Here is an 18,240-nt window from a genome sequence, read left to right as displayed (position 1 = left end):
AAATCTTAAATGATCTTACCTCATAATGATAGTGAACGATAACCAATATGATTGCTTCAATTAAAAAAATTCACCACAATTAATCGAGTGATTACCACTTATTATTTAGTTTATTACAATTTAATTGGTACTTTCTCATGCTATGTGGCGAAATAGGATTACTGAATAATCTTTCGTGCTAGAGATGCTTTTATTGGTTAATTGAGTTTACTGGAGATTGACAAGATTCAGTAATAAGACTATCTTTCCATTAGTAATTGGATCCATACATCGTCTTATTCATTAAAGGACGTTCATTATGAATGTACCTTGGCGGACTCTGGTTGTTTTCTATTTTAGGAATCTTTACATCTTCATTATCCATTTTCTTATATATTTAAATTATCTCTATGTAACTCTAATTGATAATTCATAAACTTCTGAAAGACGAATGATTTTTTTTAATTACGAAATTTTATTAAATTGAAAAGGTGGACATAATTATTGCAAACAGAAATTATATGTTATTGAAAGTTCTGTCGCTATTTTTCTGAGAAAGTAAATAATATATATAGAGAGAGAGAGAGAGAGCATGTCAACCTTCATCAGATTTCATAGGCTTAGATTATAAATATAAAGGCCATAAAAAGTTTGTGAGTATAACAGTGAAAATTACAAAGTCATCAGAAAGATTAGGGAGGGTTGATATTGCAATCAACAATGCAACTTGAATTATTCTTGCCTATTGATTTCTCTACATTTCTGTCTTTATTTCTATTTTGATAATAAAAAATTTAAAGTTGGCCATGAATGAAAAGAACAAAAAGATATGTAACTTCAAAAGTATTTCTCAAAAAAAAAAAAAGAAGTCCTTAATGCACATGATGTGTATATATATATATATATATATGAAAAAACGTTCTCCAACAATAAAATTTCTCAAACCAAAGTATTTTACATTCCGAAATTCTTTTATAAATCAACTTGCACGGATACGAGGAAATGGAGGGAAAGGGAGGAATCGGAAAAACTCGTAAGTAATTTTCAGAAACTGCAATACGATTCCCGAACCAAACATATATAGTAAGTAAAGTTATGGGTGCTTATCTTTTTTTGGAAAGTAGCCAGACAACCAAAGGGCACAAAAATTTAGGAAAAGAATTTTGAAAAACCATAAAGATACATATCTATATATTATATAAACTTGTCTATGACATATTAAGTAGGAGTATAATAGTAAATATCTTACTAACACACAAATATATGTTACATAAAAAAATGATAAATTTACACATTATTGTAGTTAGTAATAGCATATATGAAAATGAAATTACTAATTCAAACCACTTAATTAAGAAAATTACGACTTTTTGTAATTATACAAATAAAAATTAAATAGTAACATATATTACTGTAATTAGTAATAGCGTATATGAAAAAGAAGACAAATATCCAAAGTAGTATTAATAAGAATTCAAATAACATGTTATCATTTTGATAGTAAATAAATATTCATAATTTTAGAAAAATTATGAATATTTGTAATTATATAAATTGAAACTTACTGAATAAAATTTTGAAGTTATAGATATCATGTTATTTCAATAGTAAATAAATATTTATAGTTTAGTAATATTAATAATATTTATAATTATATAAATTTAAACTTATTGAACAAATTTTCAAAAGCTAAACTTACACGTTCAATTAAGTAACTCATGAAACTAATTAAGTCATTTAGTTAAAATTATTCAAATTCATAAATATTAATATAATGATATTTAAGTAAGAATAGTACAATGAATATTGAAGTAATGCATACATCTGTGTATATATATATATATATATATATTGACTTCCTCCTACTAACTAGCTGTAGAATAGAAAAATTAAATAATAAAATATAATCTAATAGAGTGTCTACATGTTTTATGGTCAATATATCTTTGTGAAAAGATATATATTACATATATATGTAGAGAAAAATAAATTACAGGCAATAAGTTTATTACTTTAATTTCTATAATATTAAAAAGATATTAATTTCCACCTCTCTATGCTAACAATTGGGTTATGAATGATAAACTCCACTATTTTTTGCACTAAATAGCCTCATAATATTATTGTACCATCAATGTCAATTTAATCTAAATTTTACCACTAATACCATAAATTGATAAAAAAAAATTTAAGTTACAATTAAGAGAAATGGCATTATTATGGCTATTGAGTTTTGAATTATTTTAATTGCATGGATACATAAATCGATTTTGGTGCTCATATGCATGTGGTGAGGTTGCTTTTCCATTGTCAGTATATACTCTTGGTTCCTATCTATTGAGCAAAAAAAGGTGAGGTAAATAATTTCTTTCAATTAATTTATAATTTATAATTTAACTTCTCTTTATAAGTATGGTTCAATTGGCATATTTCAATCAGAGCCTACAAAAAATGGAGCATATTATTGAGTTCATCATGAATCATGATTCCAAGTAACAAAGTGAATCGTGTTGTTTCTTCCAAAATTAGGTAATTGTTACATTCTCTTGCTTTTATGTATATAATTGATTATGCCTCATAGGGAGTATGGTACAATTTGACTGTGTATACCTTTTTTCTAGATCTTTTTAAAATTTATATGGTGCGTTTGGTTTCAGAGTTAAAGTAACTTTGATTTTGATTGTGGAAAAGGACAAATAATTATGTAGTGTGTTGAGTTAAAATTAAAGTTAAAATTTTTGACTTGAGAAATGTGTATTTTTATTGTGTAATATGTTGAGTTAAAGTTAAAGTTAAAATCAAAGTGATTTTAACTTCCAAAACAAATAGGCCTATAGTTTTCCTTACTTATTCACTAAAAGTATTGACAAGATAACTTATTCACAAAAAAAAAAAAAGATTAATAAATATTTTAATTCACAATTATTATTGATTTTGATTTCTTATTTTATATTCGTTCAATTCTTTATTATAAATTTTCGTTTGTAAATCCGTGCATTACACATGCTTAAAAACCTATATATATATATATATATATCCTATATATTGAAGAAAGAAAAACGAATGGCTTGGATTGGATTGGATTGGATTGGATTGGACTGCATAGTGGACCTGTGAATAATCTTGTGGGACCTGTTGGTACTCTTTAGTGAATGATAATTAAAATCTACGGACTGTTACGTCTTTTTCGTGGCCAAATGTGTCTGCAGCAATAATGCTCCATCCCTTTCATCCTCCTGTGTTCCGTGGCAAAGGAACATAATAGACATTTTCTTATTAGATGAAACACTTATGAAAGGCATAAGAAGGCACACTTTATGGAAAACGACTGCCCCTAAAGTCGGGCGATATTCATCTCTCGTGAGAATTGAAGCATCTATGATACATATAGTAAAGTAGAAAAAATAAAAATAAAAATAAAATTCCAAACCCACTATTATGAAAACTCGGAATATCGAAATTTCACTCGATAATGGAAGCAACAAGTTGTGTTTGTCCCATTTTGCATTCTCTTAATTGATTTCCTAGTCAGATGGACATGGAAAAAGGATTGTTTGGCACAAATTCACCGAAGTGGGTGTCTGATGCTTCATTTTTCCCAATAAATGGACATGTTTTTTCATGTGTCAGGTAACAACGGAAGAACATAATTATCACATCAAAGAAAGGAAAATAAGAAATCAGCACAAGATTTATGTCAAAGGCTCTTATCCGGAGTGGCTTTCAGGTGATCAAAACAGCTCCTCTGAGCCTCCTTCGTATTGAGAGGAGGCTGAGCTTTGGGTGCATCAGACTCGAGACCATTGAAGAAGGAGAAGGTCAGAGTCAGGGCATCAAGCTTTCGAGACCAACTTCAGCATTCGGTTCATCATGGAAGGCCTATATCCCTATGCAAAGCAGCCCTTCTGTGGCTGGTCGCCGAAACATGTTTAGCAATATAGGTTATAAGATTATATCACCGTGTGTTATCACTAGTCCTGAAGACATGGAACTCGTCCTGTTTCGGATCACAGTCCTATCATTAGTCCTTAAAACATGCTGAAATTAAATGCATCACCGCGGAAATTATTGAATTGACAGATCACCTGCCAGCTGAAACAAAATGTCCGTAGTTTTTCGAAAGAAGTTTAACAGACACTCCCTAGATTTCACAGCAGAACGTGATTTATTCGCGGTTTTACCAGTGAACACGAGAGTTTGGGCATTCATATTTCTTTATAGGATTCTCTGCTGCCAAGCACAAAATGTTCAATACTTAATCTTAGGGATTTCCTAATATCAAAAACTGCTCGGGAACAAAATAAGATCGAGAGAGCTGTCTCTGTTCTAATAGAGTTTGTAAAGAGAAGGTTGAATAATAGAACAAACGGACTTTCCATCCACTCTGTGAAGGATGTATCAAGTCCCACAAGAAAGACAGCTCGGGGTCCTTGCACTACTCGTGCTTCCTTGCCCCTTTCTCATCCGTGCTCTCACACGAAGGACCTTTTCCCGATCCAAACCAGCAAGGTTTCAAAGGATTTATTGAACTCCCTGCACGATGAAGAGAAATTTAATTTGCATGCTTTAGGTCACACAAACCGGTTCAAAAAGTTCAACATTCTCTGCAATTTTGAAGTTCAACTTGTAGATGAAGGAGTATCAACTGATATGTTATCAAGCACAATATAGAAGCAGGCCTGTGAAGTTAATGACCTGCAGCGTTTTCTCGTGCTTGAGGGTGGAAGTGAAGGCCGTGTGGATATCTAAGATCAAGAATTTCGATTCTGCACTCTCGATCTGCAGCCTTTGGACCATCTGCTGCAGAACCCGGTTGTGGAAATTAGTGATTGAAGAATAAGCTGCCAATCGAGGCAAGCTCCCGGCTCCATTACTGTCACAGCCATCTTTTGGACTCCTAAGCTGTGGATTCGTCTGGCATTCACTTCCAGCTGTGTGTCCCATCATTGAACCTGTGAAGTCAGGAAGATCCTATCGAGTGGAAACAAAACAACCAAGCAACAATCAAGACAAAAGTTCTTCTAACAAAGCAATGTCATCTAACTTGCATCCCAAGGCTAATAAGGAACTGGGTTCCGAAATTTTGCTTGGCACATTATTCCTCAGAAATAAGCGTGGTTATGCTAAGAACCGATAACTTGTGAGGGTACTTCATTTTCCGTTTAGAATTTATCAGTTGCTCGACGAAGCATGAGGGCAATTTAGTATGCTGTCATTCGGCCACATTATAATTTCAAATATTTCCACCTCATTTTGAAAAGAAATGCAAAAAAAGATTATATTTTTCTATTGCTTTGCCACTATATTTGATCTAATAAAAGGTCTGTGATACGATATAATCTGAAATTATTTATATAATTACAAACTTATATTTTAATTATAGTATCTATGTATTCACACTCTAAAAATAGTAAAATACACTTTTTAATGTATAAGGAGCAAGTCCTTTCCAACTAATATAATTAAGAAAATTGTCAACAAGTGATAATAAATGTAGAAGACGGTTTCTCGATAGAATCGAATATATAATGCAGTTAAAATTAATTTACATAAATGACAATACATAATTTCATAAATAACAAACTTTTATTAATATTGTTCAAATTATCAACATAATAAAGTAATTAACAAAATGACTTAAAAACAAGAGCTTGTTTAATAAAGATATAAATAAATTATATAACTTTGGGATAACGATGAGGTACATTACAATAGATAAAACACTAAAAGAAACAATTAATTGATTGTTTATGTAACTTTTTTTTTTCTAAAAACAGATTATTGCAAGCCACTAATTAATGCTATTAAGGTCATTTGAAAAGTTTAAAATTAATCACAAACCACTAATTTCATGAACTTATGATTCATAAAAATAAAAAAAATAAAATTAACATTTGAAAATTAAAAGCCCACAAAACAATGCTATTAATGAATTAATATATATATAGTTAAATGCATGAATGGATTGTCCATGATAAAGTTTTGTCATATATTAATGATTTAATGTATATATATACATATATATAATTCCTAAATAAGACAATTAGTTGTAACATTATTATTGTATTATTTATTCATAGTCTACTGTTATTGAAAATTCTTATTTTGAATTCAAATTATTAATCATTTATTCTTATTAATAAGGAGGGTTAATAACAAATAAAAAGTACAAACTTTTTAAATCTTAACAATTCTAGCACGAATTTGTTTCCTTAACCTAAAAATGCACAAACTTTCGATTTGATAACAATTCTAGCATTGCGTCAAATTTTTCATTAATTTGGAAGGAATCGAGGCCACAAAAGGCGTTGGCGACCCCAATCGGAGGTGATGGCCAAAGTCGTGGCTCCACCCTCTAGAATCGGGAGAATCTCCAATTTGAGGATTCCGGGGGATGGGCCCCTCGATTCTGGCCACCACCTCCAGATTGGGGTCGCCGGCGTCCTCTGTGGCATCAATTTCATCCAAATTAACGAAAAATTTTACGCCGTGTTAGAATTGTTATCGAATCGAAAGTTTGTACATTTTTAGGTTAATGAAAAAAGTTCGTACTAGAATTGTTAAAATATGAAAAGTTTGTACTTTTTTTGTTATTAACTCTAAATATTATTGTAATATAAATATTGACTAGAAGAGGTTTGTTTCAGAAAAATTCAATTATTACGTATGTCTAATTATAATATTCATTAAAAACTGAAAAAAATTATTTATATGACAACTGGTTTATTTATACAAATAGATATGATTTCTAATTGAAAATATTGTATCTTCGTTAGAAAAATCACTTAATAAAAATATCAAAAGTAATTTTCAATAATTTGCTCTGTATATGTAAATTTTAGACCTTAAATTACGCATAGTATTTTTTTAATTAAAATAATATTTAAATTAAATGTATATATATTCTTTTGAGTATATTTCCTATAAAAATCATTGAAAAATGGATAAGACAAAATTCCGTGGATTGCACGGGTAAAAAGCTTGTATATATTAGGAAAAGGAGAGTGTAGCACAATAGTACACGTCCTTATAAGGTAATCAAGAGGTTTCAAGTTCGATATTCAATGGGACTATCCGTGCTTATTTATTAACTATTAAGATTTCTATTTCATTGTACTAAATCCATGAACCTTCCTAGTAAAAAAAAAATTGGTATATTGTAGTATTCCAGACAGTGTAAGACTCGTAGTCATGAGTACCAACGGGCAATATTAAGAATTTTTTTTTGGTGAACGGCAAGAAATTTAGATTAGCTTCTCACCTGATCATTGCCATCTCGTAAAAGTCGTTTCCTTCAGTGCTTGTGGATTGGATCCCTAGAGAAACCGAGATGAATACGACTCTTCCTGCTTGAGCGACTCAGCACATGTACCCTAACATATACGGAAATGATCCACTCTAGACAATTATATTAATTAATGGACCCAACAATCTTTGAGATTCCACTCTCATGTCGCTCTTGGAACAGACCCTTCGCTTGAAATCTTGGACCCCTTCGTTTATAGCACCCATGACAAATTTGAGAAAACGACTACCACAGTTCCAAAGTTTAATTAACATGGCACGCATATGCCTTAAATCCAGCCTCAGGTATCTATAAATTCGACTCTAATCCATGATACTTTTAGTGACCTCTCAGTCTTATCTTTTCCTAGACATGTTGTCCTCCCCTTGCAAGCAGCATTAACTAGGCGATAACCCATGCATTGCACGGGAAATTTGGTGGAATATAATAATGCTGACTTTTATTTTCAAAAATTATAAATTAATAAATTAAATGTACAAAGACAATATATTATTATACCATATAATTAAAACGGATAGATTTAATTTTTATAAATAATCTATTTATAGTATATGGTACTCACATTAATTTTATGGATATATAAATAACCCTAAAAGAATTTTCATATCTTGAAATACCCTTTTACAATTATCAAGTAATGTTTTCTGTTTTTTAAGAAAGAATATTAATTATTAATTAATATGTACCAATATGTGGACCAATTAGAAATGATTTCGTCGAACTTGAGCCAACTGAAAAATGTGGCATAATACGTTTAATGGAACTATAAGGTTAGTAGACGTGGAGTTTACAATTCAAGATCGAGCTTATATAGAGTGTCCATCTCGTGTGCCTCGGCTTTTATATATTATAACTAGATTTTTTTACCCATACATTGCACTGGACTTTTACGACAAATTTATTTTTATTTGCATAATTCAAATTTAATTGTTTTAGTTAAATTTAAATTTCAAGAAAAGATATTCCTTTTTAATTTCTATAGTACATAATACTAATTATATCCAAATATCTTTAGGAATTTTGATCAATTCATATATTACAAATATGTAGGAGAAGCATAAGAAAAATAGCGGCGTAACATTTTCAAAATTATTAATTTTCCAATTCGATAAAAAAATTAATGATTATAATTTTTTTTCATTGCACTTGCTTTTCTGTTATCTTTCGTTATCGTGGGTAATTTTTTCAGATCTTTGATCTCTTTGTTGTACTTTACAATATTTTCTTAATTGAGATTTCTAATGAGTTATAAAAAAAAAGTTTTGAAGATGATTTTTATTTTTTCAAAAAAATCAAATCTCACTATATGTTTTGCTATTCTTAGTCGAATCTCGTATATTAAATTTCGTAAATTTGAATATTTAGTTCAAATGAATCAACTATTTCCATTTGAGATTTATTTAATTGAACTTTTATAAGATTTGCAATAGTTTTAAAACTTTATGCAATAAAATGTAAATTCATATAATTATAAATTTTCTTTATTTTCTTAAGATTACGAATGATTTGAATTAATGTATTCTTCTTTTTCATATTTATTACTTTATTTATATTAATATATCTTATTAATTATTTTTATTTAACATATTAATCTATGAATTACAATATATTTACTATTATACCCCATTTATGATACAACATTGACGGTAAAATTTACATTGAGTTGGTATAGGCATTGATGGTAAAAATGCTATTATGAGACCAGTGCAAATAATTAGTAGAGTTTATCTTTCATAGTCAATTTATTAGTGTTGAGAGGTGGAAATTAATATTTTTTATTATCATATTTTTTTCGGTATATATATTTTCAATTACATCACTCTTTATTTGCATTTATTTCATGTAAATATATCAACAATATAGTATTTATTTTCTTTGAGATAGTATTTTTTAATCCTGGATATTATTTATATATTTACCTTTATGACCTTATAATATTTAAAAATTACATTTCTAATCCTATTTAATGTGTGAGATACAATTATATATATATTAGGTTTTATGGCCCGTGTGTAGCACAAAATATAATTGTAAATATCTAATCTGCACTGAATTATTCTTCGTTAAATTTGAAAATTCTCATGAACAGTTTTCCATTTTTTGTATAATATATAAAATCTAATTGTTATATCCAAATATCGTAAGAAATTATGATTGATTCACATATGACTATTTTATTGGGGAAGGAAAGTACTCGTACAATTTTTCAAAATGATCATTTCTCCAATTAGGTGAAAAATTAGTAATCATTGAATTTGTGGATAATTTTATAATTACATTTCTTCATATATTTCGCTCTATTTTTTTATCCAACAATTTCTCTCTCACTCTTCTTTCTCTTCCTCTCTCATACGTCTACTTCATGCTTTTTTTCTATTTCAATTCTATATTCATTTGATAAATTATCATAGAAAATAAACAATGAATTTCACTCATAACTATTATCGTACAAATTAAATTTTCATTTATTTATTATTTGATAAATAGCTCTATATACTTTTGATTATTTGATAACGAAAATTTTATTTTTAAAGAGTAAATGAAATACTTAATTTATTTACGATTCTTTTCAATTTTCACTTCAGTAAGTTGACACTCCTTATGATAGAAACATGTCTTTCTGTTAGCTCTTGCTTGGTCAGATCTTCATACCATAAGGTATCATTTGGAGATTTTTTGGGCAAATTTTTCTCTCCAAATAAGTGGTCTTCCCATACTTCACCGCGTTGGGCTCCTACTCTGGAAGCTTTTTCACTTGGAGAATCCCCACAAAATTGAGAAATCTTTATTGGGAAAAACCCAAATTTGAGTCTCAATTAGGGGTTTTCTACAATTTGTATACTAGCACCTGCAATTTTAATGTAGGTGTCGCCTTGTTCAAAAGGAAGATTTTCCTTTTGTTCTTTGAGAAATGCATTGCCATGTATTAGATCGGTGTCTAATTTAGGGAATGCCATAAGCTTTTCAATGATAACTTTTTCTTTTCCAATAAATACTGGAACATCAGTAGCCTCATGGGTCACAATGTTAGCTTCTCACCTAGCCATTGTGATGACAATGGACTTGGGCAATGGTTTCCACCATTCATCAAGTAGTGCATTTGGCCTTACACTACTGACTGTTGACCCTGTGTCAATGAACGCATCTAGAGCATATGGATAATACTTGAGAAATTTAATTTTCATGGGTACATAGGTGCTTATTCAAGCCACTCAAGTACTAAACATGGTTTAGATGCCATTTGGGGTGGTTCCACTAATTCCCCGATTTCATCGATAGGTATCGACCTATTCTTTTCAATTTCTTTAATTACCTTTACTGCCTCAGGAATGTGTTTGAGCATAATGATTTGCTCGGCTCTTACTTCTTTGTCTTCCTTTGCATACACATGTAAACTTATATGTCTATAGCCAAATATTGTTCTGTTTGTGACTCTTGAGTCCACAGAGTGTCTTGCTAACTCTTCTCCTAGATCATTGCTAGATACTGATGAAGTGTCTTCTGAATTATACCCCCTGTGTAGGCTTGCACTTCTATGCAGAGTGGTAGACACTTGATTAGAATTTCTCAATTTTCTTAAAGAAGAAATTGGATCTAACCTGGGGCTCTAACCTAGGTTGAGCTTAATCCTTCCTCCACTTTGGTGAATTTGAGATGCAGTGATTGCATGGGAGGAACCATCTTATGTAGATCAAGATGGTGGAATTAACTTCATTCCAAAGTATTCAACGTGATCTTTGCCTGAATAGCCTCGTAAAAGTACAAGTATGAGAACAAACTCCTTGATTTTTTGGGATGATTGAAATTAAAACAAAGATATTTAAGGTACTCTATAATATCCCTTATTAACTTAGTGACGAATATTCCAGCATTCATGAACAGGTATAATCAAAGATATTTAAACAGAGGACTCACAAAATAAAATGGGCTTAATTGAAACAGACCCAAAACTATCAGGGATTAAACTGAAAATTTTCCACTTCCTTGGACTATTCTTGCAATTAAGTCCCCAGTTCGCCTAATATTTTTTCCACAAGGGTGATTGAACCCCCGCCAACGTGAGGCCCATATTATACAAACTAAATGTATTGAACACAGACAACTGTATGCTGTACCAAAAAAAAAAATCCAAAAACTTTTTGTCCAATCGTCCTTTGGTATTTCTCATAAGTTGTTCGGGACCACAGAATAATCATGCGATATGAAAGTTTTGGACATCATTTGCCTAAAACGACAATCCGAAAGTCACAGCGAAAAGACATTATCGAGCGGATCGCAGGATGATCTTTCACGGTGAGCTATAGACAGCAGTCTCTCACAATTAGAGACGAGTGGGTATGCGGATTTTCAAAATAAAATTAGCCGCGAGGATTTGAGGATTATACAATACAAGTGCTCTTTGCTTTGAGAAGAAACTGCTGGAGTATAGATCTATTTACTAATCTACCATCGAGTTTTTACTTGAGCTAGTCTAGATCGATATGAAAAACATAAGGGAACCGCACGATAATCGCCCATCGTACCCATGTTTTGAATATATAATCCATTAGTTTGATTTTATATTTTATATTTGAGTGAATTAGGGGGCCGAACCCAAAGTTTGGTTTTTAATTTAGACATGTGATGATACAGGGGGAATTAATTGGCAAATTAATCCACTAGATAAAAGGTCATTCTCCCTTAGGATTCAAACATCAACAGCTAATAAAATCGACTGTTGGAAGCAATTGGGCTTGCTGTGCATTGCTATTTGATTAGGTCGTATGTTTACATCAAACTCACCTCACGCCACGGAGTAAAATTACTCTCCTGTGACCTCGAATCAGACATTTACTAACTTTAAGATCATTACAAAGACGAATAGGTTTTTCATTGGAGAATATAATTCGATTAGCACAAAGCTGATTGAAACTATCTCACGCGTTTTCTCAGTGGACTTAATCGATGCGCATAGTTGGTCATTGTGTCAACTAGTTGAGCAAAGACCATGCTTAATAACAATGATATAGTTCCTGACCTCTCTTCCTAGCTAAGAAAGCTAAGGAACAGAGATAGAGTTTAATGCAAACTATCCCAATCTAATCATTATAATCTCTCTCTCTCTCTCTCTCTCTCTCTCTATATATATATATATATATAAAGTTGTATCACATATATTAAATAGTGGCAAAATTGTAATTATATATAAAATTAATTCATATTAACAAAATATTTATCAAATAAATAAATATATATGTTTAAGAAATATTTATACATATATGTTTTGGAAATATATATATATACATCCATACTTAGTAAATATAAAAGTATGAGACTCATATGTTGTTTCTCCACATTTCATTTCCAAAAATGCCCCTTTATTTATTTTTAAATTCCATAAATACCCTCGGGCCCCATTTTATTCTCCAGTGAATTACCCTCCCTTTAAACCGTTTCCAACTGATCATGTCTCTTCACTTCCTCTAACCGACTCCTCACTTTCTCTGACCGCATGCTCTCTTTGCAGTTTGCACCCCCCATTTTGTCTATAAAATGTCAATTAATTGGGAAAACAGCAACTTTGGCTCTTTCTTGACCTTTTGTGCAGGAAAATGCGCAAAAGGAAAAAGAAATAGAAGAGAGAAGAAGATGGAATCACGAAGAAAATGGACAAAAAAAAAAAAAAGAAGAAGCAAAAGGAGTGAGACATACTTGACAAGCAGGCCCAAGGATAATAAAGGTGTAGTCACATATTTAAAGATCACCTATATATCGGCACGTTAAAACTGATTTTAATTCTAAATACTGGAAATTTCTACGAAATTAAAATGTAGGTGTGTGGGGAAAAAATCCTTCATCTTCTAGACTATCTTTCATGCACGCTTTGATTTGAAAAATACAATCCATAAATAAATTTAGATTAATAGTCGATAGATATATATATCCAAGTTCAAGGGCGATGCCATCGCACCGAATCTCTTTTCTCAATATTAATAAAAGTTAATTTTTTGATAGTTTTCCATTTCATTAAAATATAAATTCCATGTTTTATTTTTACTGTCTTATAATTGTTTCTCAAATGGTTTTTTTCCTCTTTTTTATGTACACCTTAGCATTAGAAAGTTCAATAGACTTAACTAATTCAATTTGAGTGAGATCGGCCCACTAACGTAGATTTTTTCAATTCACAAGACTCGAACCTGATATTTTATTTAAAGGGAACAAGTACATAATCGTTTGAACCAACCTATTTTGGTTAAATGCTTTTCTTTTGTCTCTTTATATTGATATATATATATATATATATATACATATAGCTTTGATGACATATGCATCTATAAATTGCGTGGTTTCTTTATTGGCGATGGTAGTTTTCCAAACCACGCATTTCTCTATCTTTTCTTTTTGCTCCATTATTCCTTTTCGTTTTTTTTTTGTCAGTGAAAGATTAAGAAAAATTCTCTGCAGATAGCTATGAAGATTCTGTTGTTTAAACGGCTGTCAATAATTTTGCCATGGCCCAATGGGATGAAGAAACTCAAAGTTGGTGGAAGGAAAGGGTGGTGTGAATCGGTTCAGAAGCACTTTCACGAAAAACTTCGATTCAAAGATTCACTAGAAACAAGCAGGGGGAATATCCTACTTATAGTAAAGGACACCATGAGAGCTCAGAAGTACACGTGTAATTTAATTTAATTCTATTTATGTATTCTGCATGAAGATTATATGGAGTCTAAATTAATTTATGTTTGACATGGAATTAATTTATGTGGGATCATGGTTTAAGCCGGTTTCGTTACTCCGTATTGAAATTCCTGACGTTGTACTTTCACAATTTCATTGATAAACCATTTGACCTGCCCTTTATGTTAAGATACATTTCTCCTAGGTAGAGACATGTAAATGAATAAGTTTTATCTTATGGAATTACCACTATGAAAATCATGTTTTCCTTATACATACTTGCTCATATTCAATGAAATTTATTATTGCACACTCTAGCTACTTACACATTCTAAGGTTTATGTACATCTTTATGAGATATATAAACAATGAAAATGTTGTATTTTACCATGAAAATGATTTTAAACGATTTTATCCCACTATTCATATTATAGTCTTTTCCCAAGATAAAAAATTAAACGAAATAAATAGGTACATAAATCCTTCTGGTGAGGATTGAACCCATGATCCCTTAATCTATATTCGACGTCTTGTTCACTGCACCAAAACCCCTTCCTCCATATTATAATCTATTTGAAAACAATGAAATTTACATCTGTATTTTACCTTGATTACTTAGTCCACATAAATGTTTTCCAATTTCTTTTTGGGAAGACTACTAAAACAATATGAATCGAGTGAAACTTAGTATAACTTTTGACTTTAGGATAACTGTTCGCCGAATGTGATTGTGTCTTGTATATATGCATGTGGTTTTATCAATATTGGACTCGTCTCATGCCTCTTCCAATCAAAAGAGTTCTCCTATGATAATTAGCACTTCGGTATTTATTATTTACCTCATAAATTTTCTAACATTTTAGATTTCCATTGCGAGAGGAATGGGCATGCACTTTTAGGCGCTCAAACATGTAATAGTACCTGTAGTTTTTACTTAGATGTGCCACACAGTAGAAAGGGCAAAAATGAAGAAGAAGCATGCCCTTTGGAGCATCATCCTAAGAGGATTAGTGGCCTACCATGTAGCAATGGAGAACTTGTGTGGTGTACTTTTATTCAAAAAAGTAAAATTATTCTTCCACCAAAAAGAAAAACCAGGGAAAAAATATATATTCATTAAGAAAAAAGGGGAAAGTATGAAATTAATCTTTAATAATTCGAAGAAAAAATGACTGTTCTAGGATACTTATAATTAATGAATGATTTTTTTTTCACCAACTTGAGTTGGTTCAAACAGTTCGACGCTTGTTCCATTTAGGTAAAATCTCGGGTTCGAGTCTTTTACATGGAAAAAATTCATGCTATAAGAGCTTTACCCCTTAGTGGGTCGACCCAACTCAACTGGATTAGTCGGAGCCCATTAGACTTTTGGATATCATGGTACACACTGAAAATATGAATTATTCTTTTCGCTTATAAAGAAGACATATATAACCTAATACAAGAATAGCGAAAAACTTAATGAAAGGGCACGAAAGTCCAATTGGTGAGAATTGAACCTGATATCTAATAGTTTTAAGTCAACTAATTGTGCCACTGTCCTTTACTCAATGAATGAATGATTCTGGTAAGTAAATACATATTCCAAAATTCACGTTTATTAATGCATTTTCACTAATCGTATAATTAAAATTATTGACTTATCAAAAAATAAACTAAAATTTATTGGTACAAATTAAAAAAAAAAGCCAAGAGATCACTAGTAAGAAAATCCATCGAATAATCGAAAATTATAGATTGATTTATGCGAGGAGTCCTCTTCTAAATGCGAAAATAATTGCAAGCATACACATCACATGCCTATTGTAAATTTTTTTTTTCGTTGCGATGAAGGTCCATGAATCTAGTACAAAAATATATAAATCCTAATAGATACTTAAAAGTCATGAGTAATCATATCATGAGAATCGAATATGTAACTTTTTCATTGATAGGTAAGGACGAGTGTTACGGCGTTACACCTTCTTTCTTAATATTTCGCTAAAAAAAATCTGTGACTAATACCCATAATTTCCTAATATTTTGCTGAAAAAAATACCTCTATCGAAATAATAAATACTTTGAATTAATTGAACAAAGTTTTGGCTATATATTTTTATTATTTGGTGCAGTGTCCCTCTTCTTTATCAAAACCTTAAGCCCACCCCTCACAAACGCAGTAAGCCCGGGCTCGAACCGAAGTTCCGAGATCGGCGCAATCACAACCACATCGAACTCCCAAAGCACCGATAGTGCCACCATTTTCATCTCCACAATGGCCATCTCCTTCCCCAGGCAGACCCTGACACCTGCTTGAAAAACCGGGTACTTGTACGGGTTCTGATGGACGAACTTCCCGTTCTCATCCAGCCACCTCTCGGGCCGGAACTCCATACAGTCTGGCCCCCATATCTTCTCCATCCGGCCCATCGCGTAAGGGTGGTACATGACCCTTGTGCCTCTGCTCACGAACGTGCCATCAGGCAATTCGTCATCCTCTGAGGCAAACTTGGAGTCGAATTGAACGGGTGGGTAGAGCCTCAAGCTCTCATACACGGTCGCCTGCAAATAATGCATCTCCTTAAGTTGGTCGAAGCTCGGGAAAGCCTGACCATTCCTGTTTCTGATGATATTGTCAGCCTCTTTTCTTATCCTTGACACGATGTCGAGGCGGGCCCTGATGAGCCAGAAGAAAGCTGTCATGGCCGAGGCCATCGTGTCTCGGCCCGCAAGGACAAAACTCATCACAATGTCCCGCAGGTATACCTCGTCGCTGACGCAACCCATGAAACGTGACAGAAGATCCCCGTGCTCTGAAAACCCTAGCTTCCGCTTATGCTCAATGACATCCATTGCCAGGGCCTTGACCACTGCGACTGCATCCCTCAGCCTTCTTTCAGAACCTACATTCAGCAACCGCTTGATTTTCCACACAATCGGGGAGACCACTAGAGCCCGTTCGGCAGATAGCTTCGAGGCAAGGTCAAATGAGTCTGCAAATGGAGATATGGGAAGGGACAGGTCGAGGCAGCCAGGGTCAAACCCGAACGAGAAGTTGCACACATTATCAAAGGAAAATCTCTGAAACACTTCTTGCAAGTCCAGCAAAGCCTCGGACTCGGGCCCAACTTTCCCTGCGAAGGAGGACAAAAGTGGGAGGAGCCGCTGCTCGATCTCTCCCTTGACAGTCTCAAAGGCGAATGTACGTATGGAGACACTCCCGAGCTCCATGCTTGCATGCTTCCTCTGAAAATCCCATGCAGGCCCGTCGACGTTGAAGATCCCCATTCCAAGGAGGTCTCCAAGGATCCGGGAGAACTTCTTGCCCTTCGGGTAGTTATCAAAGCGTGCCCGAAGGATATGCTCGACAACCGCTGGGTTGGCAGTCACTGTGTTACCAATTATGTGGATGTGGATCGTCTGGGTCGGGGAGGTCCGAAGAAGGTGGGTGTACCAGTCGCTAAGGTTCGGGAAGTCACTGGCCCAGCTCGATGTTTGGTACGCCGTGCAGATGTGGCAGTTGCACCAAATCCGATGTCTCAAGAGGAAGATGGCGAGGATAGGCAATAAAATGGTGAATAACAAGAGGAGGAGGAAGTGATGAGAGAACTCCATTGATGAGTCTTTGAAGGGGAGGATGAAATAAAGTAGGGAAAGAAGAACTAATAATACTATTCATATTGGGAGATGAATAGTATTGGTAAACATAGCTTCAGATTGTGGATGAAACTGGACACACGAGTTTGTGGGTTTTATAGGGATTGATTTACGTATTATCGAATAAAAAAAAAACAGGATCGATAAATATTATGCTGTATGAAGTATAGTTGAAAACTATTATCCCTCATGTACGAGCGATTGCTTTTGCTCTGAGTTAATTCGAGTATAGACTTAGCAGTTTATTTTGGAATGGCATTTATCGTTTTTAAATATCAATCGAATCGAAATGGTAAAGGGTAACTAATATGTCAATTTTGTTTTTTTGGCATCATACCTGAATGGAAAGTGGAGGTTTTAATTAGTTCAAGCGGTTTGGCGTTTGTTCCCTTTGAGTAAAATTTTGGGTTCAGTTCATGTGAATGGAGAAAATCCTTGATTGAGATAGCTTTACCCGTCAGTGGGCCGACCCAACTTGAACTTGATTAGTTAGAGTCTGTTGGGTTTCTGAATATAATGATACATACCGAGGGAGAAAAAAAAAGTGGTGGTTTAAATGGGTTAATCCTATATAAATGAGAAAGGGGATATAAATGAGAAGGGGCGGTGGTTCTTTTATTTCCGTGGAAAGGAGCATGCCAATTTTCATAGTTTTC

The 18,240-nt window shown here is 32.7% G+C and overlaps 1 protein-coding gene and 1 long non-coding RNA gene across 2 annotated transcripts; both read right to left on the bottom strand.

Moving 5' to 3' along the window:
- Window positions 1–4,125: 4,125 nt before the first annotated feature.
- LOC116194933 lies at window positions 4,126–5,134 on the bottom strand. The gene is made up of 2 exons (XR_004154557.1): window positions 4,675–5,134; window positions 4,126–4,512 (listed from the first exon to the last, which is right to left on the bottom strand). It is a non-coding gene; the product is annotated as an uncharacterized LOC116194933 (long non-coding RNA).
- Window positions 5,135–15,846: 10,712 nt separating this feature from the next.
- On the bottom strand, window positions 15,847–17,868 carry LOC116194927 (cytochrome P450 94C1-like). Its single transcript, XM_031523850.1, has one exon. The coding sequence runs from the start codon at window positions 17,540–17,542 to the stop codon at window positions 16,034–16,036; it is 1,509 nt and encodes a 502-aa protein (XP_031379710.1). The 5' UTR covers window positions 17,543–17,868; the 3' UTR covers window positions 15,847–16,033.
- Between the last annotated feature and the right edge of the window lie 372 nt (window positions 17,869–18,240).

This window comes from Punica granatum, chromosome 2 (assembly GCF_007655135.1).
Source record: "Punica granatum isolate Tunisia-2019 chromosome 2, ASM765513v2, whole genome shotgun sequence".
Classification (NCBI taxonomy): Eukaryota; Viridiplantae; Streptophyta; class Magnoliopsida; order Myrtales; family Lythraceae; genus Punica; species Punica granatum.
This window is presented reverse-complemented; position numbering and strand designations above follow the sequence as displayed.

Excerpts from the sequence above, each read along its gene's own strand:
- LOC116194927 (XM_031523850.1), bottom strand. The coding sequence starts at position 17,542 with ATGGAGTTCTCTCATCACTTCCTCCTCCTCTTGTTATTCACCATTTTA.